The 25146-nt window shown below is 45.6% G+C and overlaps 2 protein-coding genes across 2 annotated transcripts in view; one reads left to right on the top strand and one right to left on the bottom strand.

Annotated features, from left to right (window-relative positions):
• Positions 1 to 923: 923 nt before the first annotated feature.
• On the bottom strand, positions 924 to 1484 carry LOC307094446 (large ribosomal subunit protein uL22-like; the record flags this gene model as incomplete). The annotated part of the gene is made up of 1 exon (XM_079763274.1): positions 924 to 1484. The coding sequence occupies exon 1, from the start codon at positions 1362 to 1364 to the stop codon at positions 924 to 926; it is 441 nt and encodes a 146-aa protein (XP_079619400.1). The 5' UTR covers positions 1365 to 1484.
• An 18555-nt stretch (positions 1485 to 20039) lies between these two features.
• Positions 20040 to 25146, top strand: part of CUX2 (cut like homeobox 2) — a gene marked incomplete at its 3' end in the record, with an annotated part of 211687 nt that continues 206580 nt past the window's right edge. Inside the window, exon 1 of the mRNA XM_079763264.1 lies at positions 20040 to 20105. Within this exon, the coding sequence (XP_079619390.1) occupies positions 20043 to 20105 (63 nt within the window). The 5' untranslated portion in view covers positions 20040 to 20042. The remainder of the gene's footprint in view (positions 20106 to 25146) is intronic.

Below are 25146 nucleotides of genomic sequence, written 5' to 3'. Positions count from 1 at the left end.
CCAGTGGAGAACCTCAGTCTCTCTTGGCAATCCCACAGAGAGGGGGCTAGAGGAATAGATACCTGCCCTCTCTCCTCCCTCCTGATCGCTTGTTGATACTTTCCAGTGGCCAAATCAACCAGAAGGCAGAGGACCGGGACAGTGTTGCTGCAGTCCTGGGGCAGCATAGAATAAGCTGGATCAGGCGTCCTCAAACCACGGCCCGCGGGCCACATGCGGGTGTTTTTGCCGTTTTGTTTTTTTACTTCAAAATAAGATATGTGTAGTGTGCATAGGAATTTGTTCATAGTTGTTTTTTTAAACTATAGTCTGGCCCTCCAACGGTCTGAGGGACAGTGAACTGGCGCCCTGTTTAAAAAGCTTGAGGATCCCTGAGCTGGATAAAGGTGAAGGGTGAACTTGGGCAGACAAATAGAGGATACCAGCACACCTACTAAGTGCTTATTGCACACTAAGTGCTTTCTCAGTTAAATCTCACAACACCCTATGAGGAAGGTGCGACTATTATTCCCATTTCCAGCATGGGGAAACTGAGGCTCAGAGAGGTTAAGTGGGAGTGCCAGGGCGTGGGCAGAGGTTCATCCAACTTTGAGGAGGAAGGGGACAGTTTCTGGGAAAGACTTTTCTCTTGAATAGAAGAAGACAAGGTTTTCTTTAACCTCATCATACCCCCTTCCTTGCTGCTTGGAACTGTGACGTGGGGACCTGATGTCTGGACCTCTGGCAGCCATCTTGTGGCCATGAGGGGCGACAACACCAACACACTGAGTGGAGTAGGGCAGCAAGAGCAAAGGAGTCTGGGTTCTTGCTGCTATTATTGAGTCCCTAAACCAAGCCCAGAGCCTCCTACTGATAAGCTTCCTGATAATTAACAGGAAACACTTTTTTTAAAAACTTTTATTTAGATTTATTTTATGCTGAATTTACTCCTGGGCCATAAGTTTTTGTTTGTTCAGTTTCTTCTGAGATACCTTTTTCTTCTGTGCAACCTCCTCTTCTGGTTTAGGAACAATCTGCTCCTTTTCAGTACGGATCATCTCAGTGTGGCAGGGAGAGCTCACGTATGGGTTAATCCGCCCATGAGCTCTGTAGGTTCTACGCCGCATCTTGGGGGCTTTGTTCACCTGAATGTGCTCGATGACCAGAGAGTCTACATCTAAACCCTTACGTTCAGCATTGCTCTCGGCATTTTTCAGCATGTGCAGCAAAAACTCAGCACGCTTTCTGGGCCACCGACCCTGTGTCCAGCCCCACTGTTTTGCCCGGGGACACCTACCAACGCCACCATTGTAACCACGGAACGGCATGCACTGCTTCTTTAAAGTGATGTCCTTCAGATACTTGGTGGCTTTTCGAATATGCATGCCCTTGATGGCCTGGGCAGTTTCACGCGTGTTCTTAAAGTGAACACGGCGATTTGAGCCTCTTGATTTGCATGATTTTGTGGGTTTTCTGGGTCTCGCGAATAGCGAACCATCTTCAGAAGTCACCTATTGCCGCTTTGGGGAAGAGCAACAGGAAACACTTTTGTCTGTTAAAGCAATGTTGGTTGAGTTTCCTGTTACTTGTAGCTAGAAGCATTCCTAACTGATACACTGTTACAGATACATTGTTTTAATATTTAATATTTAATCATGAACATACTGTATATTATCTTTGTGAAAAATTAAAAAAAAGCAAATAACTTTTTAACCACTCCCTCATCCAACTTCACTAAATTGGTCAAGGCCATTTTTCCCCCCTTCAGGACAAAAACCCAGATGTGAATGACTTTGAAGGCTGAATTCACAGACCTATTTTATTACGTTCTTTTATACAAGGTTTTTTCATTATGCACATTTAGCTGGCAGAACAGCTCAAGCGTGTGCATTTCTGTATTCCCTCTTGTTGAGAACCCCATTTGCAGCTCTCACAGGGCACAACACTGCTATTGTTGCATTTCCTATGAGAGAACCTTAAAAACCTGCTCTCTCCCACCTCCATCAGCTCCGAGTCTGTTCAGGGAAACTTCCAGGATTCCCAGTTCCAACCACAGAACTCCAGAAGCCTTGAGGGAGCTCATGGCATTTCCCTAGAACTCTCAGTTGACAACAAGCATCTTCCTTCTATGAGAGAATTTTGTTCCTAATTTTCATTTGCTCCTTCCTCTGAATATAAACTCAGAAGATTCTGGGGCCTTAAGGGCTTGAGAAATTTACTCCTTTCTCAAAGATTTACAGTGATGAGATTCCTTAATTTCACCCATTGCTTTGGGTCTGCTGGGCCTCAGTTTTCTTAACTGGAAAATGGGAGTGATGCCAGGACTTACCTCATAGGATTGTGGAGGGAGAGGAGTTAAAACATGTGGAGTGACTGGAGAGAGTGAAGCTCAATATCTCTAGGCTCTTATGAATAGCGAAAGTAATAGCATTATTATCTCTTTGAGAGTCTTAATGTAGCCATCCACATTGCAGTCAGCTTCCTCAGTGCTGTCTTTATCACGGAGAAATCTAAGTCATTAGGATATCTAAACTTGAATGAGTATTTTATGAATTTATCCATAGCACTGAGTTATTGGGAGTTAAGAGCTTGGGTGTTAAAATCAGAGAAACCCGGGTTCAAATTCGACCTCCAATTTCCAGCTGTGTGATCTTAGGCAAGTCACTTTGCCTCTCTGAGCCTCTCAGCTTCCTCATTTAGACAATGACACTAATAATGGCTGCCTCATGGACTGGCTCGAGGAATTAATGAGGTTATACATGGAAAGTTCTGAACACAGGGCTCTTAAGAGCATCTGCCATCTCTCTTTATAGCTGTCTTTTTCTCTCTCTCTCTCTCTCTCTCTTTGTGTGCACAGAAATAAGTATGGAGAGATAGATGCAAAGCTCTATGGTCTACATGCTATTCTGTCTCCAGAGACAGATGGAGAAAGGAGGAAAGTACAAAGAGGTTATTGGTTGAGTTGGAAATACCTTTTTTTTTTAAATAAAAGTGATCTCAATGTTTATAGAAAAGATAGAAGGGTTTCATTATTAATATTTTAATATTGTTTCTAGATTCCAAACTCTTTGTGGGTTAAGACCGAGTTAATGAACCTTAGTGTTCTGCACAGGGCTTGGTACAGAGCAAATGCCCAATCAATGCTTATTACTCTAAGTTAATCTCTGCATTAGTCTGCTCAGGCTGCCATAACAAAAAACAAACAAACAAACAAACAACAACAAACACACACAAAAACAACATATATTTATTTATGGCTTAAATAACATACATTTATTTTCCCACATATCTGGAGGCTAAGTCCAAGATCAGGGTGCCATGATGTTCAGGATCTGGTGGGGGCTCTTTTCCTAGCTTGGAGAGAGAGAGAGATTGATAGAGAGGTCTGGTATCCCTTCTTATAAGAGCATTAATCCTGTCATGGAGGTTCCACCCTCATGACCTCATCTAAACCTAATTATCTCCCAAACCCACCATTCCAAATACTAGCACATTAGGAGTTAGAGCTTCAACATATGAATTGGGGGTGGGGGGACACTATTCAGTCCAGAGCAGCCCCTTTGTAGCTTCAGCTGCAAAGTAGATCAAACCTCAAGGTGAGAAGAGTACATAATCCTTGGAGAAGGAGGATGGGGAGGGAAAAGGAGTTTAGCGTGGGCATTATAGGAAACCACAGGTCACCCACCCCTCTTGGCTCTCACTAGTGGTATAATGGTGAAGAGTTCAGGATCTGGAGTTCATGACTTGGCTCCATTGCTGTAACACCTTGGGCAACTGTCTTACCCTCTCTGGGTGTAAATTTCTCTACTCGTAAAATTAGGACCATGGGAAATAGTGCTGCATTTGCCTGTATACCATTTCCCTTTCTTGTGAAAGCAGCCTCTTGGTTTTCTTTTGGCTAGCTTATGCCCTTGTGGCTTTGCCCCATCACCACCCTGCCCCAGCTATAGAATTGGGCTGCAATCTAGGCCTGGTCTAGTAGAGTCAGGGGATTGGTTCTTGCATATGCATATGATCTGACCTGGACCAATGAGAGTCTTACCCAGGATTTCTGATGGGATCCTTTGGAAGAGGCTCTCTTTTCCTGGAGGATATTAAGAAGGGAGGATGGAAGTATGGACTCTGGCAGCTATCTTTGTGACCCAGAGGAGAGAAGCCTGGCTGAGAATGAAACCAACACAGAAGAAATCAGAGTTTAGAGAAGGGATCCATAATTAAACTTTCCAGTTAAATAAGCAAATGAACTATTTTTGACTTAAGCCAGTTTGAGTTATGTTTCTGATCATTACAACCAGAAGCATGTGACTAATTCAAATGGATTGGATAGAACTGTTGACATTAAACAGATAACCAGATATTTCTCCAGCAAAATGGTTTTATTCGGGAACAAAAAAGCAGTGCAGTAGATATGCATTCTAATGCCAAACCAGGCGTGCAAGTCCACAGAAACAAAGGAGGAGAGGACCTCTCTTTTATGAACTTGGAAGGAGCTGCTGTAAATGAAGAATCTGTTGCAGGAAACGGAAGTTTCAAAGTATAGTGAATTCTCACTGGCTGAGTTATGGCAGTCTCCCATTGGCTGAACTGTTACTGGGCAAAGGGGAATTTTCCTTTCTCCCATTTAGGTAGTGAAGTAGTGTCACGTCCTGTGGGAGACACAAAGTATGGTCTCTTCCTGTTGGGGGTCAGTAGTGTGTACTGAGGGGCGTATAGGTCAGAGTTCTCTTCTAGCCTCCCACCTCCATCTTAAAGGAGGTTTATATTTATTAATTTTCTCACATCTACCTCACTGTTTCTCACCTGGGCAGATGCCATCAGATTCTCTTGGGTGGGAAGTTCTGCACCATATTTGCCTGCAGCCGTGAAGAGCATTAGGATGTGTCTACATCTGCACTGGTGACTAGTAAAGGACTCATACCGCTCTGGACCCTCACGACACTTCTGTGAGGTGGCCGAGCAGCTGTTCTTATCTTATGGAGGAGAACCGTGGTGCTGGCCGAGCATCCTTTTCCATCTTCCTGCTTCCATTTTGCTCCCGTGTCGGTGCCACCTCTACCCCACACAGAGGCGCTTGTCTGGGGGGGAGGAGCTGAGCCCACTCCCTCCAGTCAGAATTACCCTCCACCAGTCCAGTGGGCATGTGACTCCATTCTGGCCAATGAGATGCAAGATCAAATCTTCTGGGCGGGGCTTCTGGGAGAAGTCTCTTGAGCCTCAGTGGGAAACTTCCTGCGAGCTTCGTGCTGCCGGAAACACCGCGTGCGCCATCTTGCTTTGCTCTGAAGTGGAAACCTTGTGGACGAAGCTTCGAGCAGGGACATGGAAGGTGCCGGCAACTGGATTGGAACCCCTGAATCACCCATCTGGAGCTCTACTCCACCTCAGCACTCCCCGGTATGTGAGGCAATATTGTCTCTTTCCACCAATTTTGAGTAATACATTCCCATTTTATAGATGAAAGAATTTCAGAGCAGGGAAGCGGCTTTCTCTGATATATGTATTGTCAGGATTATTTCGGTTGCAGTGACAGAAACCTAACTCAAACAGCTTAAGAAAAGAAAAGCATTTATAGACTCAAGTACATTCAGAGTGTGGGAACAGACAAATGTCCTTCAGCTGGTGAGTGGATAAACTGAGGGCCAGTCCTACGGTGTATTATTATTATTAGTCAGCAATACAAAGGAAAAAATTACGGCTATGCCAACAACATGGATGAACCTCAAATGCATGATTCTAAGTGAAAAGTCAACTCAGAAAGGCTACATACTGTGTGATTTCATTTCTATGACATTCTGGAAAAGGCAAAATTTTACAAACAGAAAACAGATCAGTGGTTGCCAAGGGATTGAGGGGCCGCAGGGGGAGGCAGGGGAGCAGACGGCAAAGGAGAATGGGGGATTTGGAGCTCGGGTAGAACTGTTCTGAATCTTGGATTCTTCTGGATCTTGGTTGTGATGCTAGTTAAACAACTATATGTGTTTGTCAGTACTCACAGAGCCACACAGTAAAAAGGGTGAATTTTACTGTATGTATATTATGCTTTAAAAATCAAACTAAGCCCTAGCCGGTTTGGCTCAGTGGATAGAGCGTCGGCCTGCAGACTGAAGGGTCCTGGGTTAGAATCTGGTCAGGTTGTGGGCTCTATCCCCAATGTGGGTTGTGCAGGAGGCAGCCAATCAATGATTCTCTCTCATCATTGATGTTTCTATCTCTCTCTCCCTCTCTCTTCCTGTCTGAATCAATAGAAATATATTTTAAAACAAATAAAAAATAAGAGTGAAAGTTCTGAGGTAGGATGGGGAGTTACTCCTTAATGGGTACAAAGTTTCCATTTGTGGTGATGAAAATTTTTGGAAATAGTGATGATGGTATATATGGTTGCACAATGTTGTGACTGTAATGCCACTGAATTGCACATTTAGAAATGATTAAAGTGGCATTTTATGTTAAGTATATTTTACCACAATTTTTAAAGTAGAAGAAAAAAGAGTCCTGGGATAGATTTCAGGCATGGCTGAATCCAGGATTCTCTCCATCTCTCAGGCTCTCTTTTCCCCACCTTGGCTTTATTCCCAGCAGCCCCCCCCCCCCAAGTGGTGATATAGATGGCCTTGGTCAGTTCCGGGGATATCTCCTCCCAGCTTAGCAACATGAGCAGGAGGGAAGTGCTTCTTTCCCAATAGTTCCTTAAGGTTCGATAATTGGCTTACCTTGGGACATGAGCTTGCCCCTCAACCAGTCACTGGGGTCAAGAAGTTGGAATGATCTGATATGCCCACTCCTGGTTCTGGGGAAAATAGATCTACCCAACCCCCTTGGAGGGAGAGTGGAGAGGGAAGGATCTCAAAGAAAACCAAGGAGCTTTGTCAGCAGCCCCTACACCCAAGTTAAATGTTGAATGGCCCAGCCCCAATTCTCTGCCTGACATTTATGCAGGCTGTGCCATTCTGTCCTTACATTTTCTCCAGCAAAGCCCACGTAGGTACAACATACACTCATCATCTCATCCCAGGGTTTGCATAAAAACCCACGTCCACGAAGTAGCAACTGCAATGTTTTTCAATCACACAGCAAAGATATTTAAAAATATCACCCATATGTGTTTTAAATACAGGCAAATAGCTGGCAAGGCAGCAGGCTTCACACCCGCGTGCCATTCTGAGTTATAATCTTCTCGCTTCCAATTCTTGAAATCACACGTTGAAGGCCAGACAAGCACAGAACGTGGCTATGGCTGTGCTTCTATCCAGAATCTTCCCAACCCCGAGCTGCCCAGCTTTCTTTTCTAGTGGAGGAAACAGATTTGATCCTGGGAAGGAATTTAAGGGCTCCTGGGCTTGAGCTGAATTATTTGTGCTCTGCTAAGAATATAGAATTGAAACTAGGAAGTTTTTAAAGAAGTTTGAGGAATTTCCAACCTCCTTCATGATACCATCCTTATCAGTCTAGCTCTCTCTTTCCCCCCTCTGCCTGCCCTTGCTTATATGTGATCTTATAACTTGAGATTCCCCATGTTTTTTTTCACCTTCTAGATTTATACATTCCTTTAATAGCAAAATAATTTCCTCTGCTATGAGTAATTCCAACTCAGAGTGGCTAAAGTTATAACAGATCCTATATAATAAAAGGCTAATATGCAAATAGACTGAACGGCACAATGACCAGTCACTATGACATGCACTGACAACCAGGGGGCAGACACTCAATGCAGGGGCTGCTCCCTGGTGGTCAGTGCATTCCAACAGGGGGAGTGCCACTCAGGCAGAAGCCAGGCTTTCGGGCAGCGGGCCTAAGCCAGCAGTTGGACATCCCCCGAGGGGTCCCGGACTGCAAGAGGGCACAGGCTTGGGCTGAGGCCGGGCACCGGGCCTCTAGTTATCTTATAAAAGAAGGGCAGAAGTAGGTGAGTCTGAGTCTGGTGTAATCATTGGCTCTGTGACATCAGGTCTCTACCTTGCCATCCTCTGTGTGGCCTTTACCCTTAGCCTGCTTCCCCTCATGGCCCCGTAATAGCTGCCCCTGCACTAGGTATCTCATCTAGGCACAGAAAAGTCCACAGAAGCACTTCAGCAGATCTTCCCTCACATCTCATTGGCTAGAACTTAGTCACATGTTCACTCCAAAGCAATAACTAGCAAGGACAATAGGAGGGCACCAAGAAGAGTAGGAAGAAAAAGGAGGAGGAGGAAGAAAAAGAAAATGAGATAGAAGGGAAGGGGAAGAGTCACAGAGGAGATTTCTGAGAAATCTCAGGGAGCTTTTGTAATATCTTCTTTATAATTTCTCTTGGGATTGATTCACATTTCATTCTTGCTCACTTTATACCCTTCCTCCTGGCTCTGGCCCCTTCCTGTTCCCTTTGCCTTGGTGCTTCATGGACTTGACTAAGGTGCTTTGTGTGTCACTAGTCTTGTTTCAAAAGTTCTGGAATATGAAAGTTTTTTTTTTCAAGTTTGTGGCAAACTTATTTGGCTACAAAATCTGCCCAGTACCGTGCAATATTTAGACTTAAAAAGCAAAACAGAAAAACACAGCCAGGCGGCCACAGATTCAGGATTCAAACCCAACAGTGTTATACCTCCAAGTCCAGACTTCTGTACCACATACCATGCCACATCAAAACCTGACTTCCCTGTCACTGGCATCATCGTGCAGCCATTTCCCAGTGACTAATTTTTAAATAAGATGTGGTTGCCTTAAAATGTGGTTGCCCCAGCCAGTTTGGCTCAGTGGCGAGAGTCAGCCTGTGGACTGAAGGGTTCTGAGTTCGATTCCAGTCAGGGGTACATCCCCGTGTTGCGGGCTTGATCTCCAGTGGGGGGCATGTGGGAGGCAGCCAATCAATGATTCTCTTTTGTCATTGATGTTTCTATCTCTCTCTTCCTCTCCCTGAAGTCAATAAAAATATATTAATAAAATAAAATGTGGCGCACACAATTTTCTGTACCTAATCTCTCTCTTACATTTGTCTCTTGTCTGGACCACCATCTGTCCCTCTGAGCTGCGGTGACGCTTCAGCAGTGGGGCGAGGCCTTGCCAGCCAAGTTCCCTCCACCTTCATGCCACTTAGCAACCTCTAGCAGATGCAAGTTTTCTGACACAGGCTCCCATAATTAGCAGATGCTCTTTAATTAGTGTTGTTTTCATTGCAGTTGTTGCCTTCCTGAGATTATCTTAATTCTTAATTCCATAGCCCTCAGGATACACATGTTGCTTATGTGCTGTTTGCCTCTCTGGGGATTAGGAGGGAGTGAGATTGTTGGGGATTCTTTTTTTTTTTTTTTTAATGTATTTTATTGATTTTTTACAGAGAGGAAGGGAGAGGGATAGAGAGGTAGAAACATCAATGAGAGAGAAACATCGACCAGCTGCCTCTTGCACACCCCCTACCAGGGATGTGCCCGCAGCCAATGTACATGCCCTTGACCGGAATCAAACCTGGGACCTTTCAGTCCGCAGGCCGACGCTCTATCCATTGAGCCAAACCGGTTTCGGCTTGTTGGGGATTCTTGTGGTGGAGGGCTTACCTTTTAAAACCAGACTAGTTTCTAGGGAAGTTTCCAGACTTAGCAGAGGCTGGGAGGTTAGAGCTGATAGAACAGCTCAGTAGAGTAGGGAATGGGAGAAATCGAGCCTGCCTGGATTTTAATCTACTTTCTGGCTCTGTGAGCCTGGGCAGATTACATCATCTCTGTTCCTCGTCTGTAAAATGGGAATACTAAAAGTGCCTATTTTGTGGGGTTGTTGTGATGTTAAATGAGATAATTCTTAGTGCTTAGAACAATGATTAAGTTACAATTAATTATAATTATATTGGTCACCTGAGAGTCATCTATTACCCACACCTCCAAGAATTACTTGGATCCCTGGGCCAACAACACTAATAAAAGTTAGCATTTGTAGAGTGCTTATTGATATTGTGCTCTTTGCATGCATCATCTCATTTAATTCTCACCCCAACACTGAGGTCCCATTGTACAGATGGGGTTCAGAGAGGTAGAGTGACTTGCCCAAGGTCACATTTTAAAAGTGGCAGAGCAAGGAGTTGAATCTGAATTTAAATTGGCTTTCTTTCATTCCAGCCCTGCTTCTTGTCGCTCCTTAAACAGAGAGTAACTGACTTGGCTTTCATAATGTTGTTTGCTTCTTCCAACTACCGAGTTTGGGGCTTTATCCCATTTTACAATTGAGGAAACAAGTTCAAGGGTGTGGAGTGACTTGCCCAAGGACACATGCCTAGGAAGGGGAGAGCCAGGATCTGCATCCTCATTTGAACCTGCCTCTGATTTCAGACTCATTCTAGGCTCTCAGTCCCTGAGATACATAGCAATTGATTTTGTGCTTCTTCCAACACCTGTTCGAGTTTTTAACCCCATTTTATAGTTGAGTATTCTGAGGCTTGGGAGAGAAGCCAGTGATTCAAACTCCTCCTCTGGACCCAATGCTCTTTTTCCTGCCTTTGGCCAGGAAATGCTGCCCAGGTAAGGGGATAGAAAGAGAAGGGAGTTCTAAAGGGGTAAGGGTGCTCCAAAGTTTAGCTTTGGGTTCACTTATTGCCAGCCAATCTGGGGGCTGCCCAGAGCCCTCTACTAGCAGGGGCTCTCGGGCTTGGAGGTGTGTTGGCATATACACCAAGTGTCCACCAGGTGGTGCTTTTGCCAAAGGCCAGGCTCCTGGAGATCCCAGGACAGGCCTCACTACCCCACCCTGGGAAGGTAAAACCAGGCACACATGCTCACCCATGTGCACACACAGGCTGTACAGATCTGTGTATTAGTAAGAGCACACAGGTGTGTCCCAGAGAATCTGTTTATAGCCTGTATGCAAATGTTCATGAATACCAGGTAGGTGCATGTACTGGCATGTAGGAGTATGTGTGCATGTGCAAATGTGTATACATATGAGAATGTACAGAGGGGTATAGACAAAGTTTGTGAGTGTGGGTGTGTATGCATGTGTGTGCACATATGTGCAAATAAGTTTGTGAGTGTGTGCAAAAGGGGGTGTATCACATAGGTGGTAGATCTGCCTAGCCTGAGGTCCTGAGGATCATTATAGAGTTTCTTTCTCAGGCTGGGCCAGATGACATCTCAGAGTCCCCAATGCCTGGCACATTTCAAGGTTTGGGAGCAAGAAGGGTCATGGCAGAAGGGCTAGATTTGCTTCCTGGGTCAGGGAGTGCTTGAATTTTGGTGGGGGAACTTTGCTTCCCAGACACTGAGTTCTTTAGTCCACAGAGATTTCTGTGGTTGGAGGAATGGGGACCCAACCTTCAAAGACCAGCATCTAGAACCTTCATCTTGGACTCCTAGAGCTCTGGAGAGTATGGTTGGAAACTGCGGGTATGAGTGTTGGCTCAGGGTTCTACTCTGACTCATCCCCTTACCAGCTGGGAAGTGAATTCAAAGCCCCATGGAGGAGTTAAAGGCAGGTGAGGAAGAGAAGAGGGTAGAATTCAGGGTTAAGAACTTGAGCCCCGGCATCAAACCGAACAGGACTTGACTTTCAGTTCTGTTACTTACAGGCTCTGTGACCTTGGGCAAGTCACTTACCATCTCCCCGACCTCATTTCCTCAGCTGTTAAAAGGAGGAAATGGCAGTGCTTACCTCCAAGGGCTGTTACAAGGAAGAAATTAGATAATGGGCAGAGCGTGCCCAGCTTGTGGAGAGCAGGCCATAAACTATAGCATTACCATTATTTTTTTTGTCCTATGGGGCCAACTGGATCATCTTTTGGTTTTTGGAAACCAAGAGCTGAGGAATCAGAAGCTCCATGAAGGCAGAGAGTGGTAACTCGGGGACTGGTTGTCAGGGTGGCAGATACAGCCTCTATGGGTTTAATTTGTCTGAATGGCATCTTCTAGAAGCACCTTCATTCCCTTCTCTCCTGTCCTGAGCACATGTAGCAGGAAAAAATAAAGCTGGGGTCAAGGCTTTTGCAGCAGGACTACCAAACGGTACACATTTTCCCACGTAGCTTCCAAAACATGCTCAGCCATTGTTTTGTTGCGTGAACTTCGGTAAGCTAGTCTGTCTCACTGAGCCTCAGTTTGCTTGTCTGTAAAATGGACATAGCCGTGATAGATGTGAGATTTGAGGAGAATGTTGGTGAAGCCCCTAGTGCGTGGTAGGGATCATTTTGACAATGGCGGTGGCAAAATTATTGGACAGGGGCAAAAAGAAAAGTGTAAGTATTGACATTTCTTCATCTTACCAAAGGAGGAAAAGAATTATTTTTTGTTGTTGTTATTTGGTTATCAAGTGGTATTTTGCTGACTAAATGAAATGTGAGAATCTTAGATTTGAAGGAGAAGTAATGGGAGAGAGGGTGCAGAAATGGAGGAAGAGGGAGAAAACTGGGGAAAAGACAGAGAGAAGCTTACAGTAAGCATTGAGTGAGAGAAGATGGATGAGCAGTTTGAGAGGAGAGAAATTAAAAATAGAAACTGGAGTGATTGCTTTAATGAAGGGAACTTTGGGGAAAGAAAGAAGCAAAAAGGATTTTAAGGTATTACACCTTCCTTGCCCCTAAAGAAAATCTGCAGGAACAGTCTGCACTTTTTATTGAGGCTTTAAGGCAGGGGTCCTCAAACTTTTTAAACAGGGGGCCAGTTCACTGTCCCTCAGACCGTTGGAGGGCCGGACTATAGTTTAAAAAAAACTATGAACAAATTCCTATGCACATTGCACATATCTTATTTTGAAGTAAAAAAACAAAATGGCAAAAACACCCGCATGTGGCCCGCGGGTTGTAGTTTGAGGACGCCTGCTTTAAGGAGTCCAGTTATTGGAGTTTTATTTGCGTGGGTGGGTGGGAGGGGCCAGAGGACTCAGTTCTGAGAGCACAAGGAAGACCTATGGCTATCCTTGGGGCTCAAAGTGCTGGGAGCCGATGGAGGAATGGGTTCCCTAATGGGCATAAAGCCAAATGCAGCCACTCAGGCCAGATGAGTCATCTGGGAGAGATGGAGAGCTAAATGGGTGCTCTGAATTCCATGGTGGTTGTTTCTGAGGACTTAGGTCACTGTCGCATTTGCACACTCAGATGTGAAAATGAGGATGCAGAACCAAAAGGCAGGTTCTTGTCCTGGGGCCAATTTCATAGGGCTTAGCAGAGCTGTGTGCCTGAAGAAGAGCTTTTGCCAGTGTGGATCCAAGTCCTAGAAACTCTAATTAGCTAATGTTTCTAAATCTCCTGGAAGTTGTCAAGTGCCAAGTAGTGTTTCATTCCAGGGATACTATAGAAAATTCAGTTCTGGTTTTGGCTATTGATCTGGCTCTGAAAGGGACCCTGGGCCATTACATAATCAGAACTATTAGGATGATTTTTCAATAGACAGACATGTAAAAGCAGCTTAATAAGGATATAATTTTAAGTTCAGATGTTCTGTGATGTTGGATTAGAAAGGAAGATGTTGAGTTTCTTTTCTTTAAATCCATCTTTACCTGGAGTTGATCGTTATATATGGTGTGAGGGCAGGGATCTAATTGTATTTTCCCCCCATATGGATAGCTAGTTGGCCCAGCTAGGAAGCTTGGGAGATATAGCCTATCCTTTCCCCACTAGTTTATTATGCCAGCTGTGCCATCTCTTTGTGTGAGTCTGTTCTATATTTGCATGAATCTGCGTCTAGGCTTTTAATTTTGTCTCGTCCTCCAGCTGCACTATCTTTATTATTATTACTTTATATAATTTTATAATTCTACAAACTTTCCCTGGTTATTCTTAGCCCTTGAATTGCCATAAGAATGATAAGATGGGCTTGTCATGTTATGTGAAAAATCATATTGGGATTTTGATTGGAATAGTCTTAAATTTATGGGTTAATTTTGAGAGAAAGGACATCTTCACCATGCTGTATCTTCTAGCCCATAAACATATAATATCTCTCTATTTAGTAGATCTTTTATAGACATATCAGATGAATGTGCCATTCTGTAGTATGTTTATCAGTCAAGGGCCCAGGAGGAAATAGGTCCACCACCCCAACCAAATAAAAATTCCTGATGATAAAAGTAGTTTGTGCTCATAAAAGAAATTAAGCCCTAGCCGGTTTGTCTCAGTGGATAGAGCGCAGGCCTGCGGACTGAAAGGTTACAGGTTCGATTCTGGTCAAGGGCACATGCCTGGTTGTGGGCTCGATTCCCCAGTAGGGGGCGTGCAGGAGGCAGCCAATCAATGATTCTCATCATTGATGTTTCTATTGCTCCCTCTCCCTTCCTCTTTGAAATCAATTAAAAATATATATTTTATATATATATAAATATATATTACATATATATGTAAATAAATTAAGATGATGATGTGGAAATTACAAGAGGCCTCTAATCCTATTTTTCAGAACTATTGTTTGTTAGCCATTTGATATATAGTTTTCCTTAACTTTTTCCTAAACACAATATTTTAAGCAAAGATGGGATTATTTCATAATTTCTATAACCTGCTTATGTTCATTTTACCATACATTCTAGACATCTCTTCACTTCAACACATAGAAATAGCCCTCATCTTTCTTAACAATTGAATAATATTCTATGGTAGGTGTATTGGTCATGGTCCCAATAGGTGTATGCAGGAGAATGTTAAGGCACCCAGATGCTAGCACGAAGACGCTATTTTCACCCCAGATAGAAAGAGGTGGGGGGAAGGAGCAGTACTTGGGACCAGGGAGAGTAGGAGGACAGCTGGACCAGTGACATCTAGTGAAGTAGAGAGAGAGCTGGGGAAAAAATACTTCAACCTCTCCCTCCTTCCATCTTATCTCCTAGCACAGTGGTCGGCAAACTGTGGCTCGCGAGCCACATGCGGCTCTTTGGCCCCTTGAGTGTGGCTCTTCCACAGAATACCACAGCCTGGGCAAGTCTATTTTGAAGAAGTGGCGTTAGAAGAAGTTTAAGTTTAAAAAATTTGGCTCTCAAAAGAAATTCCAATCGTTGTACTGTTGATATTTGGCTCTGTTACTAATGAGTTTGCTGACCACTGTCCTAGCAGGACGAAACCCCACTGGAAACAAGGGAGCTTGGGAGATACAGTCCACAGAGGTCAGCTTCTGGGGGGTGGGGGCACTAACAAGCGGGAGTGAATGAGGAGAGGGAGCTCAGGGAGAAGAATCGGCATGGTATGAGTACACTACTGTTTGTTGAACTGGTCTCTGACACAGGGAGGGAATCAGGCCCAGGGAGCCTGCCCTCTTGTGTTGTTCCTCTTCAGTGAGCTTGGTCATTGAGTGTTGGCACATGGTTAAGTCTGTAGCCTTGCTTTCTAGGCATCTGCTTTTCCACCCATTCTTCCTCCCAATTAGAGACAGGGCAGGCTCAAGTGCAAAGAGCCCAATTCTTGATGTGAGTGAACCTAGGTATTAGTCAAGTTCTGCTCCTTCACAGCCACGTGACTATGAGTCAGCAACTTCCTCTCTTAAGGCCTCAGTCTTTCCATTGGTATTATGGGACTGCATATCCCTGTCCTGTCCAGGCCAATAATAATGATAGCTACTAGATACAGCACATTTACATAGAACTTTACATAGATTAACTCATTTAAATCTCATCACCTTGTGCAATTATTATCACCATTGTACATATGAGGAAAATAAGGTATAGAGGTAAAACACATACACACACCACCACCACCACCACCACCACCACCAGAAATTTGTGCAAGGTCACAGGCCTTGTAAGTGGCAGAGCTAGAATTCCCATCTAAACAGTCTGACTCCATAATCATGCTCCTAACTACTATATTAAGCTAATAACTTATTTATAAAGCATCTAACAGCCAGAAGGTGTTTAATAATGGTAGTGGTTGGTAGCATTGTGTCAGGTGTTTTGCACATAAGGAACTGCTGGTTTGTTCCTTGTAACCAGTTACTCCAGCCTATGGATCTGAGGCCTAACCATGGGCCAGCCACTGGGAGCACACCCCTGCAGGTTTAGCCAGACACTCCCATGTTCCTTACCTTCTCGTAGGGCTATTTAATACTTACTGATAAATTTGGAGTCGTCTTTCTCCCTGTCTGGCAGCGGTGGTGGGCAATGCAGAGCTATGGAAGGACATTTTCTTTTGTTTCAGCTTTGATGCTGGGGATTTTGCATATCATTATGTTCGTGGCTAAGGACCTGCCATTATCTTCCTTGGGATTCTTGCAGTTTATGAATTTCCTAAAGGATCTGGCTCTCTGTCTGCTTCTGCTTTCAGGATAGGCTGCCCAAGCTGCCCTCTGCTTCCTCTTGGTGTGGTGGTGGTGGTGGTGTGTGTGTGTGTGGGGGGGGGGGGTGTAATTTTTTTTATTGTAATTTTTTTTAATACTCATCTTGACACATGAGTTTCTGTGAATCCAGAATCAACCAGGGACCCACTTAAGTTTTTGCATATCTATGTATGTATGTGTATTTGTGGCAAGGAGTGTTAAGAACATGAAAAACAGCTTTTCACAAAATGTTTAATATTTTAGTGCTTTAGTTCCCAAATCCAAGGTTGGTTGATTGCTGAAAAAGCATGAATTTCCTGGCTTACCATCTTTCATTAAGGACTACCCATAATAATATCATTTCCCCAGTTAACTCTGTTTAGGAGGTAAACACTTAACTGCTGAATTCATTATTGCTGAGCTTGAGATGGTAACAGATGCCTTTGGAATATAAGCCCCCACATCTAATAAGGCACAGGCTCACGATGCTCTTGGAATATGGTGGGGAGAGATGGCTTAAATTTATTTTGTGAATAAAGCAATAAGCCACTAAGCAAAGCTAATATGTTTCAGCCCAGACAAAAAGACACGATCATTCAGTATTTATGTAGCAACTCATTCCTCAGTGGGACTGCAAGTTCTACCATTAAAATTGTCGGAATTCTTCAGAGACTCACTGCATTAAGTCATTTAAAAATATCACAGACTTAAAACAATCTGAATTATTGGATTTTCTCACTGCTTCTCGGTAAGCATGTTTGCTGTGGCAATTTCCTGCTCAGTCAAAGGTATAGCCTATGTCAGTCAAGAAGTAGAAAAGTTCCATGCAGAATTTTTATTCAGGAGCCCGATAGTCCCTAACAAACAACGTCAGACATAATTGTATTTTTCTTTTAACTTTTTTTTTTTTTTACATAACTTGATATTCCAAGAACTGTTGCAAGTAAAAAGAATTTTTGTATATGCTTCATCTAGAGTCCTCAAATGTTAATATTTGCTATATCATTCTCTCTATGTAGATACAATAGATAAATAAATGTATATTATTTCTTGTCTGAATTGTTTGAGAGTTGGTTGTAGACATGACGCCTGTCCCTTTGCTCCTAAGTACTTCATTGGGTTATCTAAAAACTAGGATATTTTGTTATATAACCACAATACAATGATCAAAACCAGGAAATTGATACAATACTATTATCTAATCTATTGACTTTATTCTAAGTGTGCCATTGGCTCCAATTAATGCACTTTATAATAAAAGAAAATCCCGGATCATACGTTTTAATCACTTGTCAAGTCTGTTTTGCGTCCTTTAATCTGGAATAGTTCCTCAGTCTTTCTCTGTTTCATTTGACAGTGACATTTTTAAAGAGAACAGGCTGTTTATTTTATAGAATTTCCCCTCCGTTTGGGTTTGTCTGGTATTTCTTCACAATTAGATTCAGATTATGCACTTTTGATAGGAAATACTATAGAAGTGATATTGTGTCCTCCTCGGTACATCATATCAGGAAGTACATGATGTCAATTTGTTCTATGACTTCAAAGTCAGACAAAATTAAAAATAATCTTTCATCAGAACCTAGGTTTGTTAAAAATTGCTTTGAAGGGTTTCACATTCACTCCAAATTTCCTATTACAGGTCTTTAAAAAAACAGACTCAAAGACAAGGAAGCTTCAAGCTTTACAGATGCTCAGAAGAAAATGTAGCCATTAAAAAATTGCCATGTGAGTGTTATGAAATTTCCCTAAATTCATTTTGCAGAATGGGAGCTGTAATTTAAACGTGAAGTTATCAAGAGCTAAGATAAACCACACATCACGTGCAATTTAATCTGGCAAGGAAACAGGCCACTCAGAATTGCTAACTAGGCCTAATTCATTACATCTTATAGAACACTGTACTTTTAGTCTTACCAGTCTTTCAACTTGTGCATTAATATACTTACCCACACCTCATGGAAAATGTATGGGGATGGTAACAGAAATACTGTATCCTTGTTTAAATCACATTACATTTTTTAAACAGCTCAAATGATAGCTCAGAAATATCACACTTTCTTCTGAAGTATTTATGAAACAATTATTTACATTACATTAAAAACTTTAATTGCCTTGAAGCACGTGCTCCAAGATACAATATTGGAAAATCATCAAAAATATCCATCACGACTCTCTCTCCTTTACAACTCTTCTAAACTTTATCTTTTTTATAACCCTCGGTATTGATCTATTGTCCCAGACCAAGAGTGATATCAGAAGTCCAAGCTGGCTCATAAAAAGGGAATATAATTTCCATTTGCTCTGTCTATAAAAGCAAATCTTTTGACCAGAGAAAAAGAAGGGAAAATGCCCCCTTTTTTTTGGTGGAGAGGTGAGTAGGGTGGGATTTGGCAGGGTAACATGCAGGGAGTGTCCCCAGCTTGTGTGTAGGGAGGGGTAAGTGGGTTGGTGATGGAGGAGGTTGGGAGTGTGAATTCTTGGGTGTCTGGCTTGTACAGGGGAAAAAGGAAAATGTAAAAGAAGAAACCTGGCCAACCCTATTGTCTGAGAAACTGCAAAAAATGGGACCCTCCCTTCAGCTGGTTCAAGACCATATCCCAAAAAGACAATCATAGTAAGGATGCCTATACTGCCAAGGACCTGGGGTCCCAGCTAGGTGAAGGACCCCCGAGTAGTAATAACAATAGCAGAAACCTCTGTAGTTATTTAAGGATCCAGAGCCCTCACAGCAGGGCTAGGGCCCCTTCCTAATAATAAGATCATAACAATTAAAGCCAACTCACTTGGAGAAAAAGCGCTCCAGAGGTTTGTGGAAGAACCCCTTCATTAATTATCGTAACAGTAAAAGGGCCTGCCACTTTAAAGTTGTGAGGAGCCTTATAATTGGACTCCTCCAAATAACCCGAGTCCCTGTTAAAAATCACCCGAGCGACTCCTCCGGTCTCCGCCTTGTAAAGAACCTTGAGCTTTGGCAAAGGAGCTGTCCCCCAATAATCATAATTATGCATATAATGGCGTGGACACTGCGTGCGGCAGTGGTGACATTTCCCATGACTCAGTGGCGCCCCCAGGGCAGTTTCCACCCGCCTGCTGCTCCGCTCCTGCTGGCCCGCCGGCCCCCGAGTCTCCGCGGTCCGATCTTCGGGCTGCTACCTTCGGATCCGTAGCTTAGCTAGCGGAGGAGCGACGGCAGCCCGAGGCACGTGTTGTGTGTGCTCCGACTGCAAAAGAAAAAAAAAAAGCATTGCAAACTATTAACTTTTTATTTTTGAGTATGCAATGCAGGGGGTAGGGGGTAGACAGGTGCTGGAAGGAGAGTAGGCGCCCCGCGCGCTGGCCTCCCGCAGCCCCCCTCCCAAACTTCCCTTTGCATTGATCAGCACGTTACGTCAGTATTGATAAGTTTGCAAAAAGCCAAAGTCAAGTGCAATCGCGCGGCACACCGACCCCGGACTTGGGGGGAGATGCAGCGAGCGCTTCGCGGGCCCGGGAGCCGGCTGCAGGCAGGGCAGCGGCGGCGCCGGCGCCTCTCGAAGAGGCTGCCTCCCCCCCACCTCTCCCCTCCCACCCCATCCTCGGCCGCCTCCCCCCGGCGGGCGCTGAGCTCCCCGCCAGGCGCGCTCCTCCCGCGCCCTCCGGGGGTCGGCGGGGGGGCGCACGGCTCCGGGGCCCGGCGGCGACGACGGCGCGGCGGCGCCGAGGGGCAGCGGGTGGCAAGAGGCCGGGGGGCGTCGCGGGGTCCCGGGCGGTGGCGCGCAGAGCCCGAGCGGCCAGCGGCGGCCCCGGGGCTGGGGGGAGTCCAGCCCGGATATTGAGTGCAGCCATTGAGAAAAGCCAAACTCTTGTGTGTGTACGTCTCGAATAGCCCCCAAGATGGCCGCCAATGTGGGATCGATGTTTCAATATTGGAAGCGATTTGATCTACGGCGACTCCAGGTTAGTGTGGGCAGCGCCGGCCGCGCGGCCGTGGGGAGCCCTCGGGCGCGCCCTGGGCGCATTGGGGAGGTCCCTGAGAGGGCGGGAGGGCGCCCCGGGGCGGCGGGCGGCGGCTGCTGGGGCTCGCCTGGGCTCGCCTGCCCGCTGCCCATCGATAGGTATTAGGAATTGATCTCGCCGCTGCTCTTTGTTCGGTTCAATCATCGATTAGCCGCTGCGACCATGGAGAAGCGCTAGTGAGCCCTCTGCCCGGGGACCAAGCCGGCTGGCGAACGGCCGAGAGAGGCACGAGGAAGGCAAAGGCTTCGGTCCCGGGCTGGGGGCTACGGGCAAGACCACCGATAGCCCCCATTGCGCCTCACTTTGCGCGCCTCCCAACTTCGCGGCGCCGGGGGAGGCCGCGGAGTGCGCCGCGTGCCTGTCGGCGCCCGGCTGGGGCTGGAGCTGGGGTTGGGGTGAAGGAGGGAGGGAGCTGGTGGGCAGGGAGGAGTCGGAGAGAGGAGGAGGCAGCCGGGGTTGGTGAGGAGGAGGCTCCGCGCCCCGCCGCCGGTCGCCACCTCCGCCACCGCCGCCGCCGCCGCCTGGCTGCGCAGTCTGGACGCGCCGCCACCGGGGGGCCGCTGCTGCTACCCCAGCCACAATCGCAGGACTGGCCGCCTGCTTCGGCAGATCTCTCTACTCGGGCCGGGTTCTCGGGGTTCGTCTTTGCTTCTTGCCTTTATCCCCCCCCTTGCCAAGTCTACATGGGGACGGGCGGTGGAGATGGGCCCAGGGCGCGCTCAAGTTTGCGCTCGTGCCTCGGGGGCCGTGGAGAGCCTGGAGCGCCGCAGAGCAGGTGACTCCCGCCTCTCGGGCCCTTGGGAACTTTTAAATGGGAGATGCCCTCGCTGTCTTCTGCCTCCTGTTTTTCCTCCTCACTTTTCTCCTCTCTTTCTCCTCCCCCCTCCTTCCCTAGTGACTCCCTCCCAAACCCCAGCACCTTATCCCTTCTCCACCTCTCCCTGGGAGTCTCTCCCAGATTTGGGAGTGTTCTTTGCTAACCCTCTTAGGAGGTGGGGCTGGCGGTGGGATCTCAGAGAATACCAGCTCCAGCCATTATTCTTTCCTAGGTGCCCCAGGACGCTCCGGATAAGCCCCCAAATCCTGGCGTCTCAAAAAGCCTAGGCAGACACAGCGGGAACTAGGAGCAGGGAAATGGTGCTGATAACAGGCGATTACAGCATCCTGCCTTGGCCTTGACATTCTTGGAAAAAGCGAAAAAGCGACAGCATCAGTCTGGAGATAAAAAGGGACCCACTTTTTTAAAAATCTGCAGACAAATCTCTTTAAGTTTCTTCTGATAAGTGGTTCCAGTACTCCCTTCCCCCTGGCCTAAGTCTTCCTCCCTAACTCCGCCCCCCCCTCCCTGCTTACCCCCCTCCCCCAAAGCCATTGAGCTGGAGAGAAAATCGGGGCACTCAGGCATGCAGTTAATAACTGCAAGTGCCTTGCAATTCCAAGTCCTCACTTGAGTTGGGGCTCAGTTTGGTGGCCAGCTGCGGGCAGGGATGTGAGCTATGCTTGTTGGTTTAAATGATGCTAAAGTGGCCTCTCTGGAAGAGTGTGGTGTGTGTGTGGGGGAGAGAGAAAGAGAGAGAGTTGGGCAGCCACATTGAGCTTGGCACGAAGGCCAGTGGTAATCGTATTCCCTGCTAATGTTTGTAAATGAGACCCGGGCATGGCTGGGGGACAGCGTCTTTATTTATGATTGATGTTCTGTAACATAAGGAATGACAAGAACGTGGCAGACAAGAGGAGAAGAACCAGAAGGGCTGGCGAAAGCCCTTTGCAGGGTCCTATTGTTATTCTGAGCTGGAGAAAATTTCTGCAGCGAGATTTACAGCGCTGGTATTTGCTCCCGGTTGGCTGGAATGTCAGTTAACACAATTTTCATTAGATAACTCGTTTTCAATCTGGGGAGCTCAACCTGCAGCGAGGAGGGCTGGGTGCTGAGGGGTGGGAGCAGCTCCCAGGGGCTGATTTCTGAGCTGCGGTGGGGGGAGGGTGTAAACCTTACTCTCTTCCTTCTCTGGCTCAGGGGTCTTTTGTGGAGCCGTTGAGGTCACCCAAATTTTGATTTCAGTTGGACTCTCATTGATTTGGGAACCTTTGTTAGGATTTTAGAAGATGCTGAGGTGGAAAAGCAGATTTGAACTGGAAAGTATGAAGGTGGCAGGGTCTTGTTCAGGTGATGGGGAACTGGGGCTGTAAGACTTGTCTTCTGACAAGGTGTATGGGCGGGGGTGTTCATCAAGACAATGGCCGGTGTGTTTGGCACAAAAGGAAAAGGCTCTAGGAAAAGAGGATAAGCTCATTTACATGGATATTAAGTGGGGAGGGGACCCCTGTGGGAGTTTGAATGGCTGTACACTTCTAGAGAGCAGAGAAATAAATGTGGCAGCGTGGCTGTGTGCAAACATATAGGCCCTCACATCTGCCATCGTCCCTGTTCTAATCCTGAAATGTTCAGTTGTTCCCCTGCACAACAGGCCTGCAGCTTCCCCCCTTATTCTCACTGATGGCATTTTTGTTGGTACGGATTATGAACCTAAGCACTTTTGCTCAGGATCATCTCTTGTGCATAATGCTAATGACTCCTACGCCACACTTTTATTTTCATTTTTTCTCCTTTCTACTTTCCTCTTATAGGGGAGATAACTAGGAAAGAATAGATCTACTGGCTCATTCTGAGATCCAGGTAGGAGAGACAGGCCCCCACCCCACCCAGGCCCTGCACAGGCTGAATGAAAGCTTTGGGCATGCTCATCACCAGGCCCAACTGCTTGTGAGTGTGAGGAGGTGCTTGGTTTCAATTCTTGGTTCAGGTTGAGTGGTTTCAGGCAGCCTGGTTGCTGAGTGTTAAAGTGGTGGAGGCAGCAAAGGCAGCCAGTGTCCCCAGGCCAGACCATGCTGCTGACGCCATCCCAATCCTAGCAAGAAAGGTGACCTTGTACTAGCCCAGTGTACAGCCCTCCGGAAGTATATATTTTTCAAATATGGAAGCAGTCCAGTTATTATTCCTTCCAGTGCTGTCTCTGCACACAACAGGGATATTTTCCTAGGGTGGAAGTCAGTCAAAAGTCTTAATGACTTGTGGGCTGGTGATGGTAAAGATCCTCTGACATGTGGCACCCTGTTCCAGGACCCCTGAAACTGCCTCCCCTCTTCCTTCTTTTTTGCTGTGCTGCTAGCAGTGCAGGAAATGAGGAGAAATAAAATTCCATCCCAAAGATAATGCTGGACATATTTCATTTGGTTATAAGATTGCTTTATGGTGAACATTACTAACGCAGTATTTTTTTATAGCTTTTCTGTGTATAATCGTCCTAACTGGATTCACACCTTTATGACTTTCTTTTCTGCTCTACTTTGCCACTTTTTTTTAAAGGTGTGCTGGGTCCAGTCTCTTTTTCTCCTCCAAGAAGGTTAAGCTAACAAGAGCTGAGGGTATCCAGTCCAAGTGAGGGCGCCCAATCCAAATGCATATCTGTTTCTTGGGAGGAAATGTTGGTGGGAAGGATCACATGGTGTGAGTTTTGGAGGAAGAGGCAAATTCTGCTTGAGGTGTGAGCATTTAGGGAGAAAGATCGACAGGGCTGGACTTCTGTAAGGAGTTTGGGGAAACTTCTGGGAAGGCTCAGTTGCTTGGCACACAGGAATTGGGGCTTGATGGAATGTTTTTCCCTGCTCAAAGTTTAGAAAAGAGCGTGGATGTGATTAAAATATTATAACCTTATGATATTCTGAAGTGCATAAATTTTACATATCAGCCACAGAGAGTTTAGACATCCATTAGAGCCTCTGACAGCTTGACTTATCTAAATGTGCTATCATTTAACAATGTGTCAAAATTCCTCTTTCTGTAGATGACAGCAGTAAATAAGCTATCAGCCTTGTTGGCGGAATCCTAACTTTGGAAACTTCACCGTAATAGAATCACTGCCAGGGCAGGGAGCATGAGCAGACTGGGCTTGTGCTTGGCATGGTCCTGGCCCATGAGACTGGTTGGCATTAGGTGAGGGCTGCGGGAGCGGGAAGACAAGGAGAGGTGGGGGAGATGGGGTGAGGGGAGATTTCTAGCAGTAGCTCTGTGAATAAAAAAATCAAAGAATTGGCCAGTCCCCTGGACCCTTACAGGTCTAATCAGTGGGTGACCCCATTCCATCTGCCTCTCCAATTCATCAGAACCCTATGGGCCTTTTCTGCAGAAGGAGCTAGAAACATGTTGAATTTTTATTTAAAGAACCCAGCAGTCTTTTCTGGGCATCCCAAAATTCTGGTTTCTCAACTCTGCAGAAATTACTTCCAAAGATGGGTTCTCTCTTTGAGTGCCAAAAGAAAACAAGCAACATCTCATCCCTGACTGCCTTTGCTGTTGGAGGTCTCGAAGTTTCTTTTGTTAATACCTGAATTCACTGTAGAAAATTAAGAAACCACGGATAGCATCTCGGTGGTTTATTTTATTTTATTTATTTTTAAATATATTTTTATTGATTTTAGAGAGGAAGGGAGAGGGAGAGAGAGATAGAAACATCAGTGATAAAAGAGAATTATTGATCAGCAACCCAGGCCTGTGCCCTTGACCGGAATTGAATCTGGGATCGTTTAGTCTGAAGGCCGACGCTCTATCCACTGAGCCAAACCGGCTAGGGCTTGGTGGGTTATTTTAGGTGGTGTGCTATTTTGACTAGGAACAGCTTTTCTGATGGTGGTGGTGATTTTCTCTCTTTTTCTTTCTCCTTCCTTTCTTCCCTCCCTCTCTCTTTTTCTTTCTCTCCTTTTTTATTTATCTTCCTCATTCTCCTCCTCCTCCTTCTGTACTTCCTCTTCCTCCTTCTTTTCTCCTATTAAAAAAAGGATTTTGTCTTCAAACTTGACATTGTTGTAGTAACCTTGCTTTCAGCACCTGGGATTTCAAATGTGAACACCTTGGCTGGTGCTAAATTTGGTCCTGATGATGGTAGATGTGGCCATCCTGAAAATGTGGTTTTCTCTGCTGCTG

This window comes from Cnephaeus nilssonii, assembly GCF_951640355.1.
Source record: "Cnephaeus nilssonii genome assembly, chromosome: 22".
In the NCBI taxonomy this organism is placed as follows: Eukaryota; Metazoa; Chordata; class Mammalia; order Chiroptera; family Vespertilionidae; genus Cnephaeus; species Cnephaeus nilssonii.
The sequence above is the reverse complement of the archived record's forward strand: the minus strand, read 5'-3'. Positions and strand labels throughout refer to the sequence as shown.